Source organism: Anser anser (assembly GCF_964211835.1).
Source record: "Anser anser genome assembly, chromosome: 7".
NCBI classification, from domain to species: Eukaryota; Metazoa; Chordata; class Aves; order Anseriformes; family Anatidae; genus Anser; species Anser anser.
In genome coordinates this window covers 31,732,083-31,753,451 of record NC_139727.1, presented here as the reverse complement: position 1 = coordinate 31,753,451, position 21,369 = coordinate 31,732,083, and the positions used below count along the sequence as shown (strand labels likewise).

The following is a 21,369-nucleotide window of genomic DNA, read 5'->3' as shown; positions in this document are numbered from 1 at the left end:
TGACTTGCAGCAGGGTGGGATCCCCGCCAGTGCTGTTTTGTGTCACGGTCTGTAAACCCCCATGGGGAGCCAGCCTGTGGGAGGAGAGTGTTAATGTGGGTGAAACCACGATAGGAGAAAATTTAGCAGGAGAGGAGGCACAGTGTAGGAACCAGTCTGGGGAGACTGCAGACTGGTTGCACCACAGAAGAGCTGTTTGTATTGCAGGTGGGCTTTGGATAGGAACACTTAACAACATTTCTCTCAGAACTGGACCATGTCTAATGTAATTGCTTTTGAAGAACAGGGTAAAAAGAATAGATGGAAATTATCTTTTCTTCCAATAACAAAAGAAAGTGTATTGGAAAGCATGCTGATCTCCATGCTTTAGGGTACAATGCAGCTCTGGCACCTCAGGAACCCAGTCTCTCCCTGTAGTACCTAACTGCCTGTCTGCAAGATTTGTTATTTCTTTCTTTGAAGTCATTGGACTTGACCTTTGTGGGGTCATGATGTTACGCTATGTGAAATGGCTGTAGGGTCTAATCAATCAATACTCATTTTTTCCTCTGCACCTGTGAATGACAGCTGCCCTTTGGATGGAGATAACTTGGACAGATTTGGTCTTCAGAATAGGGTGAGGAGATTGACTTCTCATACACACAATGAACTAAGCTGTGTTTTGTATGTACTGATTCATGGTTCTTATGGTACTATTATGAGATAAGTAGGGTTTTTTCTTGTCCCTGCCTGGAGCATTTAAACAAAATGTCATAGGTTTACAGAATAAAGAGATGATGATGGTGTCTGAATTAGGATTAAAGCAGGGAGTTCGTACACAGCTACACATGCTGTCTGGATCTGAAACGTTACCTGTATTAATATTGTGCAATGTATTGCTGGCTCAGGCAGTGTAGGCAATGTTTACCTCAGTGTGCTGCTGTTGAAATCCCCTACCAGAAAGGCTTGCAGTCCTGGTTGGGCTTCACTCCTTTCAGGGCCAAGCTAGCAGGGGATGTGCTCTGTCGGCATATCAGGTCAGACCTAGTCTGGCATCTCTGATCTGCACAAGAATCATTTGCATGCCCTCTGATACCAGCTACTGAAGATTCATTTGCAAATTTGGATTTGAAATTGTGGGATCCCAGCACAGTATATAAGGCATAATGCCTGAATATAACCCATTTTGATTTGACAGTCTTGGAGCTTTTTCCTTCTTTCTCCCTGCAGGACCTGAGGTGGCAGGAGTTGAAGCAATCATAATGCCATGGCACTGTTTTTTGAAGACACCAAGTATAGAGTATCAAGGCTGGACAGTACCAGCTTGCAGAGGTAGCATGCTTGCTGGTTTGCACTACTGATCATTTTGTTAAATATGACCAATTCTTACATTGGCAATTTCTGTTAGACCTTCATAATGGTTATTTGCATCTGCAGTGCCTGTCCAAGGCCATCTAAGTTAATGGTGTTTACCATTCACAAGTGAGAAGAGTGACCTATATTTAATGACCAAAGTATTGTGCAAATGTGTGTCACTGTACTAGTGCTATCATGCTGCAACCTGTGTTGTTGTTGTCTTGACACCTGTGTGTGTTCATTGCTCTCCTTCCTGCCACGACCTTGGTGGCCTTGTGCTTCGGCATTACAGTCCCACACGGTGAGAAAGGAAGCGTGTAAGAACCTATGTTCTATTAGAGGTCATTCAAATAGGAGGAAGATTTAGGACAAAAACAAATTGTAATCTTTGGATAAAGAAATGTTGGGTTCTAAACAGATAATCTGTGTTCATTGTAACTAACCTTTCTTTCCCTACATCTTGGTTATTAGCCTAAAGTTGCATTTTCAGATGCCGAGATCAAGGCAAATGTCTTCATGCCCCACCAGATGAAAAAGATCCAGTGTTATAGCGCATCTGAAATTAAGCTTACCAAGCTTTAGTTTCCACCAAAATCTTTTGCAACCACTGCATTTTCAAATACTGGCAACATAAATATTGTTTAGCTAAATAAGTAGTGTAAATCTATATGCTGCTTAGGAAAAATGAGGGGAATGATAGTCCATATTTTTTATGCGAGCTCTTTAGGATGAACAATTTGAGCTACCTTAAGGAACAGTAAGTGGCTCACTTCCAGAGGTGAAGCCTGTTCACGGGTTGCTGTCTTCTGGGGCAGATGGATCTTTTAGCAGTCACTTCTGGGAGCTGTATTATTATATTAATTTATTTGTTAGCAAGAAACCATCCTTGTAGGGACATAGTGATCCAGATTTGGATTGGTGATAGGGCTTTGCCCGTCCTGCAATCACAGCTAGCTGGCTGCATGAACCACATTCAGTGTGGTGCTGTAACGCATGCAGGAGGTATGTATGCCCAGAGGCTCCATCCCACGGTGGGCAGGGAGGCAGCCTGGGAATCTGGAGGCACACTTTGCAGCTGCTGCAATCATGCAAGGTTTGTTCCAGAGAAACGTTTATTGCATAATCAAGAAGAAAATTAATCAACCTGGCAAGGAAACTCAGCTCAAGACTTTCTGTACAATATAGCTGTGACGGGGAGAACAGTGACTGTTGCAAAGGCCAGGCAAAAGAAATAAGCTTTCGAGAAGAAGCCAGTGAGTTAATATCATTCACCAAGTCCAAGAATTTGAAAAGGTAAAGCCACTGGGTAGGGTGTTTTAAAATTTGGGGTATTAGTGGGGAGAAAAAAGGGAGGCAAAACACCAAATGGGGGAGAAGCACCTGAAGGGTCATCATCTCTGATCAAAATGTTGGGTGATGATCAAAACATTCAACAGCTCTGCTCTTCTGTAGACACTTGTGCTGCTCAGAATTGCTTCAGTCACAGATCTAGTTCTCCTTTATACTCCAGTCTAAATCAGACAATTCTGTCAAGAGAGTGCCCTCTGTTGTATGCAACGACTAAATGCACTTCTGAAATGACCATTTTTCTGTAGGTTGTGTGGATGCTATCTGCTATAATTTCAATTTCTAAACAGCCTTGTTGTTCTCAATTTTTATAAATACATTTATATTTTATAAATACATTGAGATTACACCTAGAGGAGCAAATAAAGTCCTTGGTAAGAGGAATCTGTGTGTATTTGAAAAGTGTGGCTGTAATGTAATCATACTCTAGCTATGCATTATCTTCATAATAATGAGGTTTCAGAAAGAACAGTGAGATGATAAACCTTAATTTAATATAACCATTTAGAAAATTTCCTCCCTAAAACCTATAGCAGTATGTGTTTCGTATGCTGGTGGTTTCCATGTAGTAGAATGACATTCACAGAGGGATATTCCTCTTTTCAAAACAGTCTGCTCTGTTCTGAGATAACGGGAGTAGAGAAAACCCAAGAAGGCAAAAGAGCAGCTAACATGGCTGCTTCAAAATGTTTGTGGTTCTCCTGGTTCCCATTTCTGAGAAGGCTGACTTGCTGAGATCCACCATCACTTTACTGCCTCAAACCAGGGAGGGATTGAGGCAGCATCACTGTGTTCACCAGGCATCAAGATCTTTCAAAACCGAATTGGGGAGAGGGGAGAATAGATAAGCATTTCTCAATAGCAGCTTGAAAAAGATATGAATGCTTTGGGGACCTTTCAGAAAAATAATCTAGCAGAAGGGAATATTAGGGATTAAGCCAATCTGTAGCTTTTTAGATCAGAGTAAGCCCCTTGTGTTGGGCATTTTGTCCCAGATCCGTTCACTGCAGGTATATTTGTGCCATCCTTGACATGTCTGGACTGTTGGAGAGAGGAAACTGGCTAGAAAAAAACTGTGGGATGTAGCTGAGCAGTGCCTAGATGCCTATTTCTATAATGTGCTTATGCTGCAGTGTGTACAGACACATGTACACCCACTGAGTTTGTTAATGGGGACCAAAAAAAAAAAAAACAAAAATGAGGTGTAAGAGCTGTAGTCATTCTCTCTGTCACCTTTAGGATCCCAAAAGTTTCATGGAAAAGATCTAGAAATGTTTCTTACCTGACATTTTCAGAAATTTTGATGAATATTGTTTTAGTAGTTACTGAAAGTAAGGCACCTACCATGACTTGCTGAGAAATTGTTTTGTGTCCTGATACTAGTTGCACTTTAGAAATCATGGTTTCCCTTTCTGGTGATTTGTTCTTTATGGCATTTAATAGCTTTCATTACTTCAGATACAGAACTAACACCCGGACTCTGTCATACCTGACACTAGCTGTATCTCCAGGGATGTATCCTAAAGCTCACTACCTTGTTTTCCAGCCTCGAATGTGCTTAATTTGCATGCATACCATGCAGCTCTTCAGCACTAAGCCTGTCCAGTCAGCAAGACACCATAGTCCCAATGGTGTTGTGCCTACTGCAGCACGTGCTGAGCTCTGCTTTCCCCAACCAGTCCATACAGACAGTGCTGAGAAACAGGAAAGAAACGTCAGGTAATTCCAACAACCTTCTAACTATTGTTACGTACAAGGCACCCTTTTCCCCCATCTTCGAACTGTTAGGTTAGTTTTTGTCATGTTGGAAGGTTCCACAGATCAAGCTGAGGTGTTCAGGGCCTTGCAAGAGCAGACCCAGAGGGGAGCTTGATGCCACATTGAAGCTGACAGAGAAGGGGGACCCTGAAGGGAAATTTGGCATTGGACATTGCTGAGTTTCAATATCACTATGTTCTGTATAAAAATAAATGGAGTTGGCATCACTGCTCTTTAAAAGGAGGCATGAATAAAATACATAACTATTGGGTTTTCATTAGTTAAAATGCCTGCAGAGATCTCAGAGAGGTGAATCAGCTTTGGGGTTCTCCGATACTGGAGGCACAAAGCTAATGGAATGCTTTATTTATCTGGTGAAATGGTGCACAAGGATTTTTTGTGACTTTCATTTCTTCTCTGTAAAATAGACATCTTCAGTAAAGAAGTCCAGGTCCAAAGAGGATTGTGAAAAGAAACACAGCTAAGCTGCATTTTATAATAAAATGGCACAAAATCCAATCGTGAAGAGGAGATGGAAGATGATATCTGCAAGAGAAATGAAGACTAAATGTGAGTATTTTACTGTTATTTACCTTTCCTGTTTTATGCCCGTCCCTACCATTGTAACTACGTGCCTTAACATGGGTCTGTCACCATACCAGATTTTAGGAAAAAGGCTTTGAATAGGCTTTTCAAACCCTCCCAGATAGAATTGCTTTCCAAACACCTCTGTTAACACACTGAAATGTGTTTGTTCCTTTTTGGGAAGTGTGTGTAAAATTAAGATAAATTAATGTTCAATATTGGAAGTTATTGGTATGATTTCATTGTCCAGGGTGAAGGATGTGCCTAGGAGAGGAAAACAAAATGTCTAACATTGAGATATAAGATTTTAAAATATTTTCTATCAGATTTACAAAAATTACCAGGTCTTTCTTCAAGCTATGGGTCTTACGTTGACAGAGCCACTCAGGATTTCTATTTGGGATTGATATAATAATTGTTGTATTTTGCTGTTTACCTGAGAGAGTGTAAAATCTGGATAAACCTTTGCCTGTGTAAAATAAAAGAAAAAGATAACACTTGAATGGCATGTTTAAAATAGGGCAAAGTGCACCAGTGTGCTTTGTAAAACCAGAACAGATAACTTTTGCAACATTTTGAAATTCTGGGTATTTCTTACTCTTGGCTTTACTCTCTGAAGTTGTAAAAGGTTCCTCAATTCTTTTATTTTTTTAAAATTAATGGAGTTTTACTGGTTTAACATAAGGAATAGCAATAATGCTGCTCTACATACATTTTAATTTTAAATTGGCTTTCATGATGGTGAGGATGCAGTTGATAAAGTAGTATAAAGAGCTTTAGTGAAAGCATTGATTAAGGTATACTTTGTTCCAAGGACTTGTTTCAAAAGATGTGCTGGATTGCAGAATTAAACTCGCTCAGGGAGAAATTCCTGGTGGCTCCAGGAGGCAGCAGTTACAAGGAAAAAGGTTTTGCTTTGTAAGGGGAAAAATTGATGTCTGTTCGATTTGTGCAGGAGGAGCAACAGGCACGCGGGGTTAATCAGCTAGATTTATGGTTATGCTGAAGAACCAACTAGCTGTGCAAAGAAAACTTCGGTGCAGCTTTCCTGCTGCTCCTAAGCCTGGCCTCTTTCCCACTCACGTGCAATTCATCAGAGCTTGCCCAGGCTGTTGCTGAGGTCAAACGTGGGTGAACAGGGTTTACATTGCTAACTTGGTGCGTAAGTGGTTTGGCCATTTATCTTTAATGCCAAATGGGTGCAGTTACTCACTTTGTGAATGGGGAGAGTTTCACTGAGCTATTCTGTCAGAGCTACGAACCTGGAAGAGACCAAGTTCTGTTCAAGATTCCTGCTCTCACCGTTCTGCTCCCTGTGCTTGCTCCTGCTCTGCAAGCCACCGGCTGCTCCCCAGTTCATTGCTTCCCAAAGCGAGAAACACCCCAGTAACCCGGCCACTTACTGCGGACAGAGATCTCAGCCACCAAAACACCTCCGGTTTGTTCCATGCGCTGTTTTCGTTTGTCACAAGTCTCAAGAGATCAGAGAGAAAACTGTGTATAATGGTTGAATTATACAAAATTAATATATCCAAATATATATCCAAAGCCAGTTCTCATACTTCCAACCAAGTAAGTAAAATCTGTGTCAATTCTTCTGCATATTTTTTAGGGACTGTTTTTTTTTCTGTAATTGGGACATTTTAGTGCAGGAGAGGTTCAAGAGCTTTTACTGCATATTTTACAAGGATTTTAGTGTGCCACAGCTTTTATGGTGGCTGTCAGTCTAAGTGCCCTTTTCAGCTGTGAGGTGGCAGAGTGCAGATGGGCATCCGCTTGCTGATCATAACTCCTCCTGAGCTGCCCTTTCCATGCTGCCACAAACAAACCTCCTGTCAAGAAGGAAGGGGGTAGCTGAGCTCCATCTATTTAACCCATGACCTCTGTGAAGACTTCAGTTGTTGTTTATTGCTAAGTGTAATTGTTGCCCACTGGGTATGAGCGTGAAGCACCAAAACCCTTCCAAACAGATCATCTCATACCCAGCTCTAATGACTCCTGTCACAGCTGACAAGGTCTGTATTGGAGGCATTGCTCTCGAGCTTAAAGGTCCTTGTCCATTCCCTGACCTTTGCAAGTCCCCAGCTGTGAGCATTTTGTACAAAATTGGTGTGTGATAATTCTGGTTATGCCTTGCTTGGTTCAGCCTTAATTGCAGCAGACCACCAGCTGCATTTTTGGGTTGGCTGTGGACTCCGTGGAGGTTGCTTGATGGAGCAATTATCCTATCCTGGAGGGCAGGGAGGGAATTCCACCCTGTGCCTGTAAGGGTGATGTAGATGTTTGAAAGTAATGTCAGAAAATCAGATATAGAATACTGTTTTTTTATTGTTGTTTGTTTGGTTGGTTTGTTTTTGTTTTTTAAAAATCCTGGTCTGTGGCTGGATAAAGAGTTGAAAATATCTTTAAAAGCAAACAACAAAACATAAGCTGAACGATTTTTCTTTTGCCTTTGAAATTTGGAATTTCTAACAATGCATTTCTATCAGGTCTGTAGCTTTTGCATAAATGAGTCCCCCCTGCTTACTGCTGAGGCTGGGTAATAAACTGTCCTCTTATAGTGGCTCCTGGACTGAGAAGGGGTTTAAAAAGAAAAGTTGGCTTGACCAGGAGTGATGTTTTCTCTTCTTCAGCAAGAATTAATTGTTGCTGAAATGACAGGATATGGGCAAAGGAGTATTTTGGGCTTTCATTCCAGGTTACATAAAATTCAGCTTCACTTTAGCAAAGACATATTCATTTAGTGAAAGAAAGAACAGTGAAGCCCCAACTTACTGAAGGAAGTGAAAAAGTCTTTAAAGAAAGACCCTTTAATAACCCTCACCCTTGCATCAGTTGGTGCAGTCGGTGCACACCTCCCTCCCCATGCTAAATAACTGCACAGCATCTCTCCTCTCATTCCCACCTAAGGCCACAGAAACCTCTCTGCGATCTCAGTTCCTGCTCCACTAACAATTTGCACATTTCCTGCAAAATAGCACAGCTTTGAGCAGAGCTTACTGCAGAGCTGCAGGATAGCAGAGGGGACTTTCCACAGGAAGGAGGACTGGGAGGTTTTGTTTGAGCTGAGGTGAGCTTTGAGCCTCCGCACTGAGATAGTTGGTAAAATGGGAAGTGCTCTACTTTCTCCCTTTTTTTCTCATGCTTTTGTTTAGCTATAGCTAATTGTCAAACAGGAGTGTCGTCTGGCGTATCGACAAAAACCAAGTTTTAAATGGCTACACTATTTCCCAACACGTTTAAACAGATTGCCCAACGTGGCATGCAGTGCCCGTGGCATGACAGGGATCAGGGTGCACAGCCTACCACTCAGGTTAACGCCTCGCGGTGGCTCCATCTAATGCAAGCTCTGCAGCCGGCTCCCCACCCCAGGAGCTTCTCGACATCCTCTGTCCAAATTTAGCAAATTTTATCTTAGAGGGAGGCCTTACCACGGGGCAGGAGAACTTCTCACTGTCGCAGACGTGCGTTTCGCAGTGCAGCCAGACCTTGGACAGCTTGGGGATGTTTCGGAAGCGGAAGGCATTAAACTGGAAGGTCGCCCGGCTTGTTTTCCCATTCTCATGCACAAGAATGGAGTTGTCCGTGGCACACCTGTGTTGTGTGTAAAGAAGCAGTGTCAGACCCTGACCTGTGAATAATCACGTCCTGAGGTGATGGTCTGATGGAGGCGTTTGCCCAGCTTTTAGATGCTTGGGGAGCAATAGGACACGGTGTGAGGTGACTGTTTGGGCCTGCAGAAATCAAGACCTTTTGGCATCTGGCTGATTAACAAGCATTGTAGGGTTAGCAAAGCCTTCCAGCTATTCTCAAGTCATCTCCTTTTAACCAGCACTCAAAGCATTGTCTCCACTCCTGCTTTCTTTCCAGCCTCTTGTGACTGCAGGTGGCCCAGGGCCTGCTGCAGGTTCAGGCCCACGGCAGCCACCGAGGGCAGCAGGCCCCAGTGAGCAAACGGGGCTGTGCCAGCAGCCTGAGAACTCACCGTGGTGCCTGCTGGTAGGCAGAGGAAGGCGGCAGAGAGTGGGGACAAGGCTATGGCTGGAAGGCCAGTTACAGCTACCAACCCTTCCCTTGCTGCCTCGAGCACCAGGGGTTGCCTTCTCATGGCCCCCCACATTTCTGTTGTCCCTGGGGCAGGACTAGGCAGAGCTGCTCCCCGGGCCCCACCGGCACCTACCCCTTGGTGATGAGAGGCCAGTGGATCTGATAGAAATATTCCGAGGAGGGAGTTGCCCAGCAGTTGTTGAGAACTACTTTGAACCTGGGGAGGCACAAGCATCAGATGAGCACATAGCATCCTGATTGCCAACTTATTGTTTCTCCTTTCTTACCTACCTGTCACTTAAGCCCTTAGCTTCCACTCCAGCAAATATGTCAGAACCGATTTCTGATGTTTCAACGACAAAAGGGGCTTCTTTTATGCTTGAAAACTTGGCATTCTTTGGAAGAGAAAAATAAAAAGACATCAGACGCTACCAGTACCATGCGAAACGAAGGCATGTGGCAGCTTCAGACAGCTCTGGACGGACAGACCCAGAAGTCTGGGTCCTTATCGCCTGCAAGCTCCAAAATGTGTGTTTAGTAGTAGGAGTATTGTAATCCTAAGACAGTTTTTAATAATCTCAAGGTTGTATTTAAAACAAGGCATTTCTCAGCCTGCAATTTGAGCTGCTGGCACAGGAGTCATTACAGAAGTACTGTCACAAAACTCATCTTGGTCCTTGTATTAAAATGAGTTGATCCTGGAATAGTGCACGAAAGAAAAAGATCATTTTGTGGAAATTAACATTTTCTCCCTAGCAAAATATGAACAAAATAACAAAACAGTGGTCTATTGGCTTTCAGAGCTTGTTCTGCTCATGTTCTCAATGGTAAAATGTACTATGCACAGTTCAGCTGCTCCCTCCTTGACTCCTGGGAGCCCTATGGACATTAGAACAAAACAATCATTTGGCAACAACAACAGCAAGCAAGCAAACAATAACAACAAAAACCTACCAGAGATTCATTGCTCACTGCCTATCGAATATTTTTGCAGTCATTCTGTCAGGAGTTCACAGGAACATTGGGGCACCTCCCGGGACCTTGCCACTATATACTACCAGCATGCCATATGTCAGAAAACAAGAGCACATGGGCTTTCATGTAGCGTCTAAGGGCTGCCAAAATGTTTAATGCCCTATCAATTGGTGTCCTAAATGCAGCGTGTGAGGGGAGAAACATCAATCCCCCTTGTGCTCAATACTCCCTCTACACCTGACCTATCAGTTTAACTCACTATGTTTCTAGCTGTGTTTTTCTACCTGTGCTAAAATAGAGAGGCTGCTTTGGTGCTTTTGAGTGTGCTTTGGTGGAAAAAAGACTGAAGGATCATGAGCTGGCTGCTCCAGCAGCACAACAGAGCTGTGGGGAGGAGATGGCTGTTTCAAAAGATCAGCTTGATATCCAGGTACAAATGCTGGGAACAAAATTCCAGCATGACCTAAAGATCTCGGGGGAACATGAAATGTCTGTCAGATGAGAGGATGCAAACTGCAAGAGAGATGCATGGAGCTTTTCTGTATCTACAGAGACAATGTCATAGCAGTGGTGCCTGCAGGTGCATGCTGCTCTTTGAGTTGGACTACAAACAAGTTTTTATTTTTTTGTATAAAACCTGTCAGCATGTAAGAAATGTACTTCTCAGCAAAAGAAGCTGCCTCATGTGGAGGGATTAAAAGAACAGTTGGCATGTGTCTGCTCTGTTCAGTTGAAGTTATATGCCCGTTAATCAGTAGAAACAAGGACCTGTACAAACCCTGCTGTAATTATCTGTTACAGGCTAATAATGTACTCCATGACACACAAAAGTCAGGAGCAGCAGCCCTTTTTTCCAGCTCTTAGGCTGAAATTTGTGGAAGGTGAAGGTAAAAAGCTGGGTGGCAAAGAGCACTTACAGAGTAGAAGTTGAGGGATAGCTGACTTTCAAATGAGCCAGAGCTCCCATTTTTCACGTGGACGGTGGCCACCCTAGGGATATAACAAACACAGCTCTGCGTGAGTGAAACATGGTGTTGAAAAAGGGGTGATGCTCACACCCAGACCAGGACTTACCTTTGGTCAAAGGCAGCCTGGTTCACCAGGTAGTTGGCATTGTACGTGCAGGTGAACGAGTAATTCACAGGCTGGCTCTTCACAATCACTGAGGTGTCATTGGAGACAATGGAGTTGTAGAAGTGATAAACGGGGTTCTTAAACTGTATATGGTAAGACAGAAATGTAATTAATAGTGAGCATTAGAGGCACTAGGATCAACCTGGTAGGTTGAAATGTAAAGATTCAATCTGGTGACAAAACACTATCCCTAAGGAAACTTTTTTTTTTTAAGCTCTTTCTATGCTGTGCTTCTTATATATATACACCTTACTACATGTATATGTTCAGTTTAGTAAAGACACATGCAGATGGGTGACTAGCACACAGATTATTATCACTAAGTCTGTGAGTATTTTGCCTGCAGATGCAAAGCATGACTATTTGATTCTTCCTTCTTCCAAATCTAAATGAGCCCTGATACTGAACTTTCTCTCCCCTTTAGGACTTGAAGCCCACTCCAAGCTGAAGCAAACGGGCACTTTCAAGTGAGTACAGCTGCTTTCTGAGTCCAGCTCGGGCTGTGCTGTGTTGCTGCCTTTTAGAAATGATAGTCTTACCTCTTTTAGACCTTGATATTCTTACCTCTGACTGTGTCCCACAGTACGATTTGTTTTTAGGTGACAGGTCTGGGATTGTGAATTGGTAATATCCTGAATCGTGGATCCCATTGTAGCAAATGCCTCCAAGTGCCAGCTGATTAACCTCCCATCCATAAGGACACTCTGGAATTTTTGTAATGATGGTTCTAGGGTAGCAGTATACCAGAATTACATCTGAAAGGAAAACAGTACAGCTGGAGTGACATTCAGGGGTGTTTTCCTTTCAAAGAAGCAGGTCTGCACATCTGCTTTCCATGGGGATTAAGTTCCTGTGGGAAGGAACATGTGCTGGAAGGTCCCCTGTTGTGAGGAGCAAGGGAACCGGGACTGCATGCGCTACACAGAACTGACCTCGGGGTTGTTAAATTCAGTCCTCCCTGAAGGAGTTTTGCCTTTGCCTTCTAATCGACACAGAAATTCATGTACGTTTATCTTTCTGGAATAGCTGATTAGGAAGCAAAGAGACTGCTGAGAAACACGAGGTGAAGAATTACTGCACTGAAATCTGTCATGTTAGCTTATGGTGCAGAGCTGGCTTCTGTTGGTGTAACGCCACTGACATTGTAGAAATAATATCGGTGAAGTTTGTTAGTCTTCAGTAATTTGCATCTTTTTGTAGTGGTGTTTGGTCTAGGCCACAGCATGTTCTGCTCTTTCCTTACACTAGCATTGCGCTGCCAATGCAACCAGAAGTTTTACAATTTTCACATTAAAAGCTAAGATACAAAAATGAACTGAAAAGCCTGGCTCTGTTAACAGCAGTAGCTAATAGCACAATGGCACCACGACTTGTTTCCTAATGTGGTTATTGCTAGAACAACCACAAATATTCAACATCATAACTTACACTGCTTTGTGATACCAGAAGAGTTGGGCCTTTTATCAAAGGATCAGGCAGTGTGAATTTGAGGGTTTTTTGTGAATTTAAAGGGCAAATACTGACTAACCATTAGTGAACTGAAAATTGAGAAAGACTACTAATTACTACCTTAAAAAAAAAAAAAAAGAAAAGAGAACCTCTGTCCAGAATTATTCAACTGTGTATTTTAAAGCTTCTGACACTTTCATTTTTATGATATAAGCATTATTTTTCAGCCTTTCTCTGTCTGCAGAAGCTTAGGAAATGCACAGGGAAAGTCAAATAGGGAACTTAACAACTTGCTCCTTTCTGTTCATTAAATCCAGGCTAGTTCTGTTTGTGTTGGTGGTCAGATCTATGTCGCTGGTGGCTTCACAGCTACGGAAAGTCCTGCAGCTCAGAGGAACTGCTTGTGTAAGTGAGGACACTGAAACAAATGGATAGAGGGCCAAATATGTAAGTATACCTTGACATTACTGGCAGTATTGTACACCAGTCTGTTTTATAGACACATGCCACGCACACAAATCAAAGACTCTATATTGAGGCATATTCCAACACATTTCAAAAGCATGCTTGTTAATTTTAGTGAATTCTGCATTGAAAGTCTGTCTGGCACCAGAACATTCTTGTTTCAAGGCAGAAATCAGGATGTAATTAGGGCCTTAGCTTCAATTATGATGATTATTTTTATTTTAATATAGCAGTGGCATTCAGAAGTTCAGCCCAGCACATTCATTCAGCACGAGTCATTTGATTGCAGTCAGCAGGACTAAAGCCCATCTTGGGCAGCAAAGATCTGCAGCATCCAGCCTAGGCCATTGTGGCCAATTTCTAATTTCTGCTGTTTTCTTTCTCTTCTTATGCCTGAATTCTGCTCGCACCTAGCCTTCTTACACTGGTTATTGCAGAGTTAAGCATATACCTAATTCTCCGTGGGGCTAGGACCTTGCTTTACTGTGCTAACTGGAAACAAATCGTTAAAAGATGTAAAAGGATTAGCTCTCCGGAACCAACAGTTTAACTCTCTGAAGAAAACCAGTTTTAAATAGAAAACGACCTTTTGGCAGCTACAAGGAAGGATCATAGGAGACTTGAGTTATTCTACCTGCTTTATTCGGAGTGCAGGGCCCTGCAAGAGCTTGAGCCAAGATGACCAGCAGATAAATAGTATTAGGCACCATTTCTTGCAATGATCTGAGGACACAGGGAATAAAAGCTGAAATTGTCTTTAAAACTGGAAAGGAAAAAAGTATATTCAGTGCAGACCTGGAACTGTTAAACTAGCTACTTTTAAACAGAGAGAAATTAATAACATTGCTGGTATTCTGTCATCCAACCTAATTTCATCAACAGGACATATGTTTCCAATGCTGTTATGGTCACTGTGTCACTACTGTGACAATTTTATTATTTCAGTTTAGTGTTGGCTTTGAATTATTCCAGGATTTCTTTGTTCTTGTTGATTCTTAACCCAAGGCTTTAGAATAACTAAATGAAATGTAAACAATGGGAGATTAAAAAAAAGAAAATACTAGAAGAAATATAATGCCAAAAATAAACATGCTGTGTCTAATAATTTAATGCCGAAACTATTATGTGTTGATGGCTATCCTGATGTATATAATATTAACTTCATGTAGATAAGTTTTGGTAAATGATGCAATTTCTCCTCTACCGCTAAGCTTAGAGTTTTCAGAATTATCATATTTAGCTGTAATTTCCAGTTCCACTGCAGGTCTCAGACCTACAAACTGTTTCCCGCAGGCAGAAGCACACTTTGGCACAGAGCAGCCTGTGGGCTTGGGACTGGAGCTCTTGTATTTTCCCTTTGTAGACACTCTTCAGTGTCTGCCCTCATATCTACATCACTGAGCAGAGTGCCAGATGTAACAAATATAATTTAAGTAAAGAAAAAAAAAGTCTCGCTGTTTAAATATTTCCAGCAAAAGGAGTCAATTTCAACATTTTCACTCAGCCTCTTTAAATATATATATTTATAAAAAGCTCTTACACTACGTTTCAGTGACAATTCCATCCAATTATAATGCTATGCATTCTACAGTAAATGAAGTATAATACCTACGAGAGAGGAAGGAATTAAGTATTTCAGCTTTTCATTGCGGTCTTATTCCAGTAGCTGCGTTGTCGGCTCTTCCCAAGATGTCCTCTTTCAAATGAACCCACCTGGCCTTATCTTCGCTTTATATAAGCAATCTTGTAAAAGGAGCCCATCTCTGGTTAAATCTCAGCCCGCCAGTATTGTCCAGTGTGGGAGGAAAAAAAAGTTATAGAAAAGCAGTTCCTTTTCCTTAGATGGGGCTGTATTGCTGCTATTTGATTATTTTTTTTTAAGATTTTCTATGATGTTTTTTGTACAGATCTTGAAAATATCAGAGCAGAAACCTGCTAAAGGCATATAACTGACAGATTTTTAATACGTTAATTAGGAAAATGTAGAATTTCTGTAAGAGAAAAACCATGGCTGTCTTTTAGAATTCAGTGAAAGAAAATGTTTATAGGAATTAGATGCCTGTCTTGAATGGCTTATTGACAAGGTCAATGTTTTGTGCCGTGCAAGCGGAAAGCGGACAAAAGTGATTTCATCAGATTGTATACCACCTTTGGAGTTACCTCATTTAACTATTTTTTTTTTCTAGAAATTCACAGGCATGTAATCTGAAGTACTGAGTTTAGGTAGGACCTTCCTTAAGACTATCATAATTTATAAGTACACTGCATAATATATAATACTACATTTGTATAGGACTCTATAACATACCTTAAATATTACACTGTAGAAGTATATATTTATTACAATTATATATTAAAGATTACATTATTTTACAGTATAAAATTCACCACTCTACAGAAAACTCCTGTCAGTTTGCCCTCCACATGACCATTGGTCATGTTTGCCATATGACAGTCATAGCTGGTAAATTTTTCATGTGACCTATTGCATCCTGTTTGTGTTAGCTTACAGTGACAGGCCCAGAAAAAGGACTTGGGTATGCTGTTCCTGTTTTACAGGCCTGCAGAAAAAACCTGGGTCATAAAAGAGCCTTGCCATGTACACCGGCATGGCCGATGCTTTGGGTAGCGTGTATCCACCCAGATCCAGGTGCTGTTAGCTATTTGTGCTCCGATCTCTGACCGGAGTCACAAAACACAGAGGATCTTGCTGACCTTGCCCCGGGGCACCCAGTCCTACGGGCTCGTCAGAGCTGATTTTGGTGCCTCCTTGTGTGGAGTTCTCCCAGCGGAGGGAGCCTCCTTCCACCTCATCTCTGGCAGGGTTTGATGTGAGTCTGCCTTCTCCCAGGCAATTTTTGGATCTGGGGTGTCATGCAGTAGTAAAGCTGTTCCAGTTGTCGCTAGTCCGGTGTTTCTGAGGGAGGAGGGAGTGGGACAGAAGGCCGCAGCAGCTCTGATCTTAACCTGAAGTACTGAACAATGAGGTTTCATCTCTCTTGTGGGTGCTCTGTGTAGGAAAGGGCTGAGATTTATGCGCCCACCACCAGGAGATCATTCACTACCCTAAATCCAGACTAAGAGGAATGTTGCAAGCTGGATGGCAGTAGTTAATCATGTCTATAACTATGCTTTACATTATAAGGGACGCTAATGCTCACCCAGCAATGATGGTGTGAGGGTGAATCTATCATGATATGAAAATGTTTATAAGTAATCAAGGTCACTTCTGCTTCTTGCAAACTAATTCAAAGTCCTAAAAAAAAATAAAAATGTTTAAAGCCTATAATGTTCTGTGCTTAGTTTCAGATAATAAACTTGAACCTAGACTTGAAGCTTTACAAGGGCTGTAATACAGAAGACATCATGTTAAATAGGCTGCTCCTACTATTCCTGTGAGTCAGGTCCTGCATGCCATCACATGCTGATTTAAATGAGATTACTTGAAGATGCGCATATGGATAAACAGCCTCAGCCAGGGTTTGCTTTTATTTTAATTGAATTAATAATAATCCACTGAACAAGAACAGAAGCTCATAAATTATTTAGTTTGATCTTACTAGGAATTATCCTGATCAGAAATCCTAAAATCAGGAAAATTTGACTCCAGGTGTCTGTGTTATAGCCTCACCCCAAATCTTCCTGCAGGAACTGAAGCCCACACTTGGTTTTCAAATCCCAGCTCTGGTTAAATACACGCTGTGTAAATATTCACTTGGTTTTGTGTGTGTGTGTTACTGTGTATTTGGTCTGGAACTAGGAACCGGGGACTGGTGAGACATTATGAGCCACTCTGTTAGCAGGTGTACACAGCCCATAAACAAGGGGAAGACTTGCATGAGAAAGTCTTTCCTTGTGATGTTGTGCATGAGGAAGGCCTCATAGCTTTATCCAAAATGATTCTTCATGCTCAAGAGATCAGCCTCAGCCCCGGGGTAGGACTTGGTCTCTGAGGTCTGGCCACGCATGTCTGATTTGGAGCATAAGATATTTGGCTAACCTTGATGAGGCTTAGTGTAAATACCTTGCTAAAAATGCTGTAAGTAGCCAACTTCACCACAATACTAACATTTTCAATGCAGATTAGCTTTGTTCTGATAATTTTAATCAAAAAATGAAATTAAATAATCCTTGATGTAATGCTACAGGTTTCAGTGGAAATGCTCCAAGATGGATCTAATCTTATAATTTTTGAAAGAAAATAAATCTCTCGTTATCTTCTCACAGGAAAAACAATCTCCATGTACATAATACCCCTTTTAGGTGAAAGGTAGAAAACAGACTGAAGTCCATGAAACAAATTTGGCGGAGGTGCCAGCTGGTTTATAGCAGTTTGCATTTGCATAAGAAACAAGCACAAAATGTACCTAAACCAAACAGCATTTGATACCTGCTCTGATCAAAGGTGAAGGCTTGGGGAAGGGTTAGGTTTCGCTCAGTAATTGAATACACAGAAAAAGAGAAGCCATTAAATTGCAAAGGAGACCACTGAGGTTTGTTGTGTTTCCCTGAGTCTTTCCAAGCCCATTGAATAATCTCAGCTATCTAAGCATCTGCAGAGATTTTGACAAAGAGCAGATGAAGGCCTTATTGTGAATTTCACCTACAAGGGCAGCTTGTCTCTCTAGCTTTGTTCCTCTCTTTGTGATTGAAAGCCGTGCGAACATCTACTGTCTGGTTCTTACATGAAGAAAATGAGGTTCTGCTGTTTGAATCTGCAAGGGATATTGTGACATCCAATTTTAATGGTTTTAGAGAAGACAATGAACCTGAAGAGCCCCTTAGCTAAATGGGAGGACTTTAAAGTGTAACGAGAACCAGTGGAGAGGGTTCACTAACTCTAGGAGGAGTGAAATCTGGCGGCACTTGCCCAGAACTAGCAATGTATTGGTGATGGTGTTTCCAACCACACCCATGCTTAGTTTAGTCTGAGAGAAGGGGTGCATTTACACTGCAAGTGTGGAGATATCCTTGCTGGGTCTGGAGGCACGGTAGCTACATTAGTGCTGTGCTTGTTATGAGTTAATGGATCATATCGTGGAAATGCAGCACTGGGTTGGTACAGGCAAACTTGTCTGGGATCCTAAGTCTACAGTGGGCTGTGCTGTGTAGACTTGTAGCCCCGAGTCATAAATACCTTATGGATGCCAGCATTGTTTTGCTTTTATAGAATAAATGTCTTTTGAATCTTTAGTTATTCATGGCACGTGGTTGGTCACTCACTTCTCACACGGTGTTTCAGGCTCGGGAGCAGATAATAGAACTGTGCAGTCCTCAGGTAGCTGACATTCTGCAGGAACTGCCCAAAATCAAAGCAGAGACAGGGGAAATTAGAGGAAATCACATCTGTGGGAGAGGGAGTCATATAAAAATCAGAAATGCAGGTTAAGACCACCGGAAGAGACAGTCTTCTGCTCTAAAATTCCTTATGTATCACCTGTCTGTGTAACTACGCAACGCTGAATCAGTTTTTTTTGGAATCACCTATAGCCATGGTGAGGTAGGTAGTGCTTGCTGCTGTCAGTACATGCACTCCCTGGGGTGTGGGTGAGCACCGGCACCCCGCTGTAGAAGCATTCCTGGGACATTTCTGCTGTCCGGTGCATGCACACACATTCACAACAGCAAATCTCAGGGCGCACAGAATTGTGGCTTAAGTAAACAGTCATATTTCATGTTCATTTGAATGCCTGTTCCTGTTGCTGTTTAGCCTTGGCAGCAAATTCAAAGTAAAATTCTTTGGAAGCTTCTCCAGCAACATTTTGCCTGGAATTCACAACTGTTGGAAAAAAACACCGGTTTCCAGCTGAACTTCCTTGAAGCCTTTGTGTGGGTAAGTGTTTTGTTTGGCGTGTTTCTTTACGGGCTGTCTTAGAGCTGCTCAGGATAAGGGGTTGGGGCTTGATTTAATGAAGGCATGAGACATGTAAAGCAGGTCATGCGAGACCGGAACTGATGACTTAACCCATCACGTGAGGCCACAGCCATGCTTGGGCTGCTCGCTCTCGTGGAGGTGCCTAAACTTGCCAGGCGTTTGATTCATTTGCCCAAACTGGGCATGTAGTGTGTTAACAGGCACTGTGAGGTGGCCAAGATATCTGCAGCTGGGCTGCGGGACCTGTAGGAGACTCAAGTGGGACATGGAGGCCAGGCAGGATACACAAGGGCGTCTCAAGTGGGGCTGGGTGTTGTGGATGTCTGGACTGAGACCTAGGCACACTGCTCTGCTTGGCTTGATGCTTGTTTTTTATTTTGCCTTGGAAACTGAAGCAGCCCTGTGTGCTCTGCCGTACGTGTGCCCGAATCTGCTGTGGTGGGCGCAGCACCCTCAGGTTGTTCATCGAGAGCCCAAAGCTAGCTTCTACATGGGAGTTTGAGCTCTGCGGGCTAGGAGAAGTGCATCTGGATCTCCCACAGGCCGGGGCAAGGGCTCTGACCCACCGGCCTGTCTTCTTCAGGATGCTTTAAAGGGAGAGTGTCTGTGGCAGCTGGACTCAGCTGTAAGCAGCACTGCTGTGCCACCCGGTGTGTGCCAGAGCTGAGCTGCAGGCACCCCCTGTTGAGAAAACGTGGGTTAACTGTGTTTTAGGAGAATGATGTTGTCGGGGAATAGCGTTCTGGAAATACTTGAATTTAGCCTAAATGGCTTCTGAGGTGCCTAAGTGCTTTTTTGGATCCCAGCCACGCCATGCTGTATAACACCTTGTAAGCCTTTCAGGTCTTGTTATCTCAGCAACAAGTCTTCATCTCTTGGTGGCGTGGGGCGAGGGGGAAGGTTTTAGTGGAAGGTGGGAAAGAAGGCAAAATGGGCTCTTTGTGTCGTTTATTAGTTTAATTTTCTCAGGTTGGCAGCTAGCTCTGACACAGTAACCATTGCTCTTCCTGTTCCAGTAATACTCTTTTCTTTTCTGGACATTATCCCACCAGTGCTGGGAAGGCTGCAGTAATGTCATGTTTCTCAGCGTGGGTTGGGGTATGTCACTGCAACTTGGAGAGACTCTGTAGTAATTGTCTCATCTTCTGCCTGGTTTCTGGCCATGATGGGCTGGTCATAAATAACGCTGCACACCCAGTCTACATGCTTTGCTACAGAAGGAGTGGGGAAAAAAAAAAAAAAAAGACTGCAGTGCAGTGAGGCATTAAAGAAAATATTAAAGACAAATCACTCCTCTGGTGTCACTCAGTGGCAGTCCCATTAAACTCTGAGAAACTGACCCTAAATGTTAAAAAAAAAAAAAAAAGTGTTAAGAGTTCTGTAAGTTAGGTTAAGTAAGAAAAAATAAAAAGGCAAAGAAAAACATAGAGGCAAACTGATAAAGATATCTGAGAAGCAGGAGAAACACAGAATTATAACAAGACTTGAAGCACCACCAAACTTGAATGGCCTCCATCCACTCACATTGCCAGGCCTGGAATGATCTCCTCGGATTTGCTACCTGGATCGCCCTGGGAGCCTGAAGTACTCTGCTCCCTCTGTAACACCTCCAGCCTTAGCTGAGCTGCAGAGCCTAGCTCCAGCTGTCTCAGCCAGCTGAATTACAAAGCTGCGTTGTGGGATCTGAATATGATTGCACACATGAAGGACTGGAAAAAAATAGTTTCTAGAAATTGATTAGCGCTATTCATGTGGCTCACAAAGTCTGAACAGAAAGCTCCTTTAACACATTTGGTGCCAATTACTAAACATCTCATTATACAACAGGAGAGAGGTGTGTGGAATGAGTTTGGGGAAGGCTGAATAGACTAGATCGTCTTCTCCAGGTCTCTTCCAGCCCTCTTTTCTACCACACTGTGACACAGAATCTGACCCTTGAAAAACGATGGAGCAGCTAGAGAGTAGCATGTGCTTTCATGGGAAGAGACCAACTTCCACCAAAGTACCGGGGAAGATTTATGGTGCCAGAAAAGCTAAGAGCATCTGCTTTAAAAAAATAAGTATTTTTGATGAGGAAAAAGCAGGCCTAGTTCTAGTCATGCAGAAAGTTTTGCATGACTAATTAAAACATTACTTTAGCTCCAGTCTGACAATATTTGATTTGGTTCTCATTTATTCCTTCAGTTTCTGAGCCTGTGTGCTTTGTAAATCTCAGCTGCAATATAAAGCTACAAGTTTTCGTCATGCTAGCCAACAGGAACTCTAAAAGCCAGAGTGCAAATAAACAGGACCCAAAACACGTTATATTTCTAACACCTTCTTTACAATTATCAGTGTTTTCCTTTGAAGTTGACCATTCATATGTATAGAAATATGAAGTGTCCATGTTAATCTGCTCA

The 21,369-nt window shown here is 42.5% G+C and overlaps 1 protein-coding gene and 1 long non-coding RNA gene across 9 annotated transcripts in view; one reads left to right on the top strand and one right to left on the bottom strand.

Annotated features, from left to right (window-relative positions):
- LOC310902499 overlaps positions 1 to 21,369 on the top strand; it is a 64,070-nt gene that overhangs the window by 26,033 nt on the left and 16,668 nt on the right. For both annotated transcript variants that reach the window (XR_014586742.1, XR_014586743.1), the window contains exons 3-6: positions 4,229 to 4,401; positions 4,869 to 5,010; positions 11,606 to 11,648; positions 12,948 to 13,077. This is a non-coding gene — a long non-coding RNA (uncharacterized lncRNA). The remainder of the gene's footprint in view (positions 1 to 4,228; positions 4,402 to 4,868; positions 5,011 to 11,605; positions 11,649 to 12,947; positions 13,078 to 21,369) is intronic.
- On the bottom strand, positions 4,874 to 18,782 carry TECTB (tectorin beta). Of its 7 annotated transcripts, none has more exons than XM_083844094.1 (11): positions 14,704 to 18,782; positions 13,730 to 13,858; positions 11,746 to 11,936; positions 11,122 to 11,264; positions 10,965 to 11,037; positions 9,364 to 9,467; positions 9,206 to 9,289; positions 8,457 to 8,619; positions 6,429 to 6,498; positions 5,462 to 5,494; positions 4,874 to 4,986 (listed from the first exon to the last, which is right to left on the bottom strand). In XM_083844094.1, exons 2-11 carry the CDS (start codon positions 13,803 to 13,805, stop codon positions 4,934 to 4,936), a joined length of 990 nt encoding a protein of 329 aa, XP_083700220.1. In that variant the 5' UTR covers positions 13,806 to 13,858; positions 14,704 to 18,782; the 3' UTR covers positions 4,874 to 4,933. The 7 variants fall into 7 exon arrangements, with proteins under 7 accessions (XP_083700220.1, XP_083700222.1, XP_083700219.1 ...); XM_083844096.1 differs by having other exon boundaries at positions 13,730 to 13,818; XM_083844093.1 differs by having other exon boundaries at positions 14,708 to 18,782.

Bases quoted from the DNA above. Each gene is read 5' to 3' on its own strand.
- TECTB (XM_083844094.1), bottom strand. From the start codon at position 13,805: ATGGTGCCTAATACTATTTATCTGCTGGTCATCTTGGCTCAAGCTCTT. The intron at 11,937-13,729 runs GTAGAATAACTC...TTTTCCTTTCAG, and splicing joins CTGCACTCCGAATAAAGCAG to ATGTAATTCTGGTATACTGC. The intron at 5,495-6,428 runs GTAAGTGGCCGG...TATTTTACACAG, and splicing joins GGCTGAGATCTCTGTCCGCA to GCAAAGGTTTATCCAGATTT.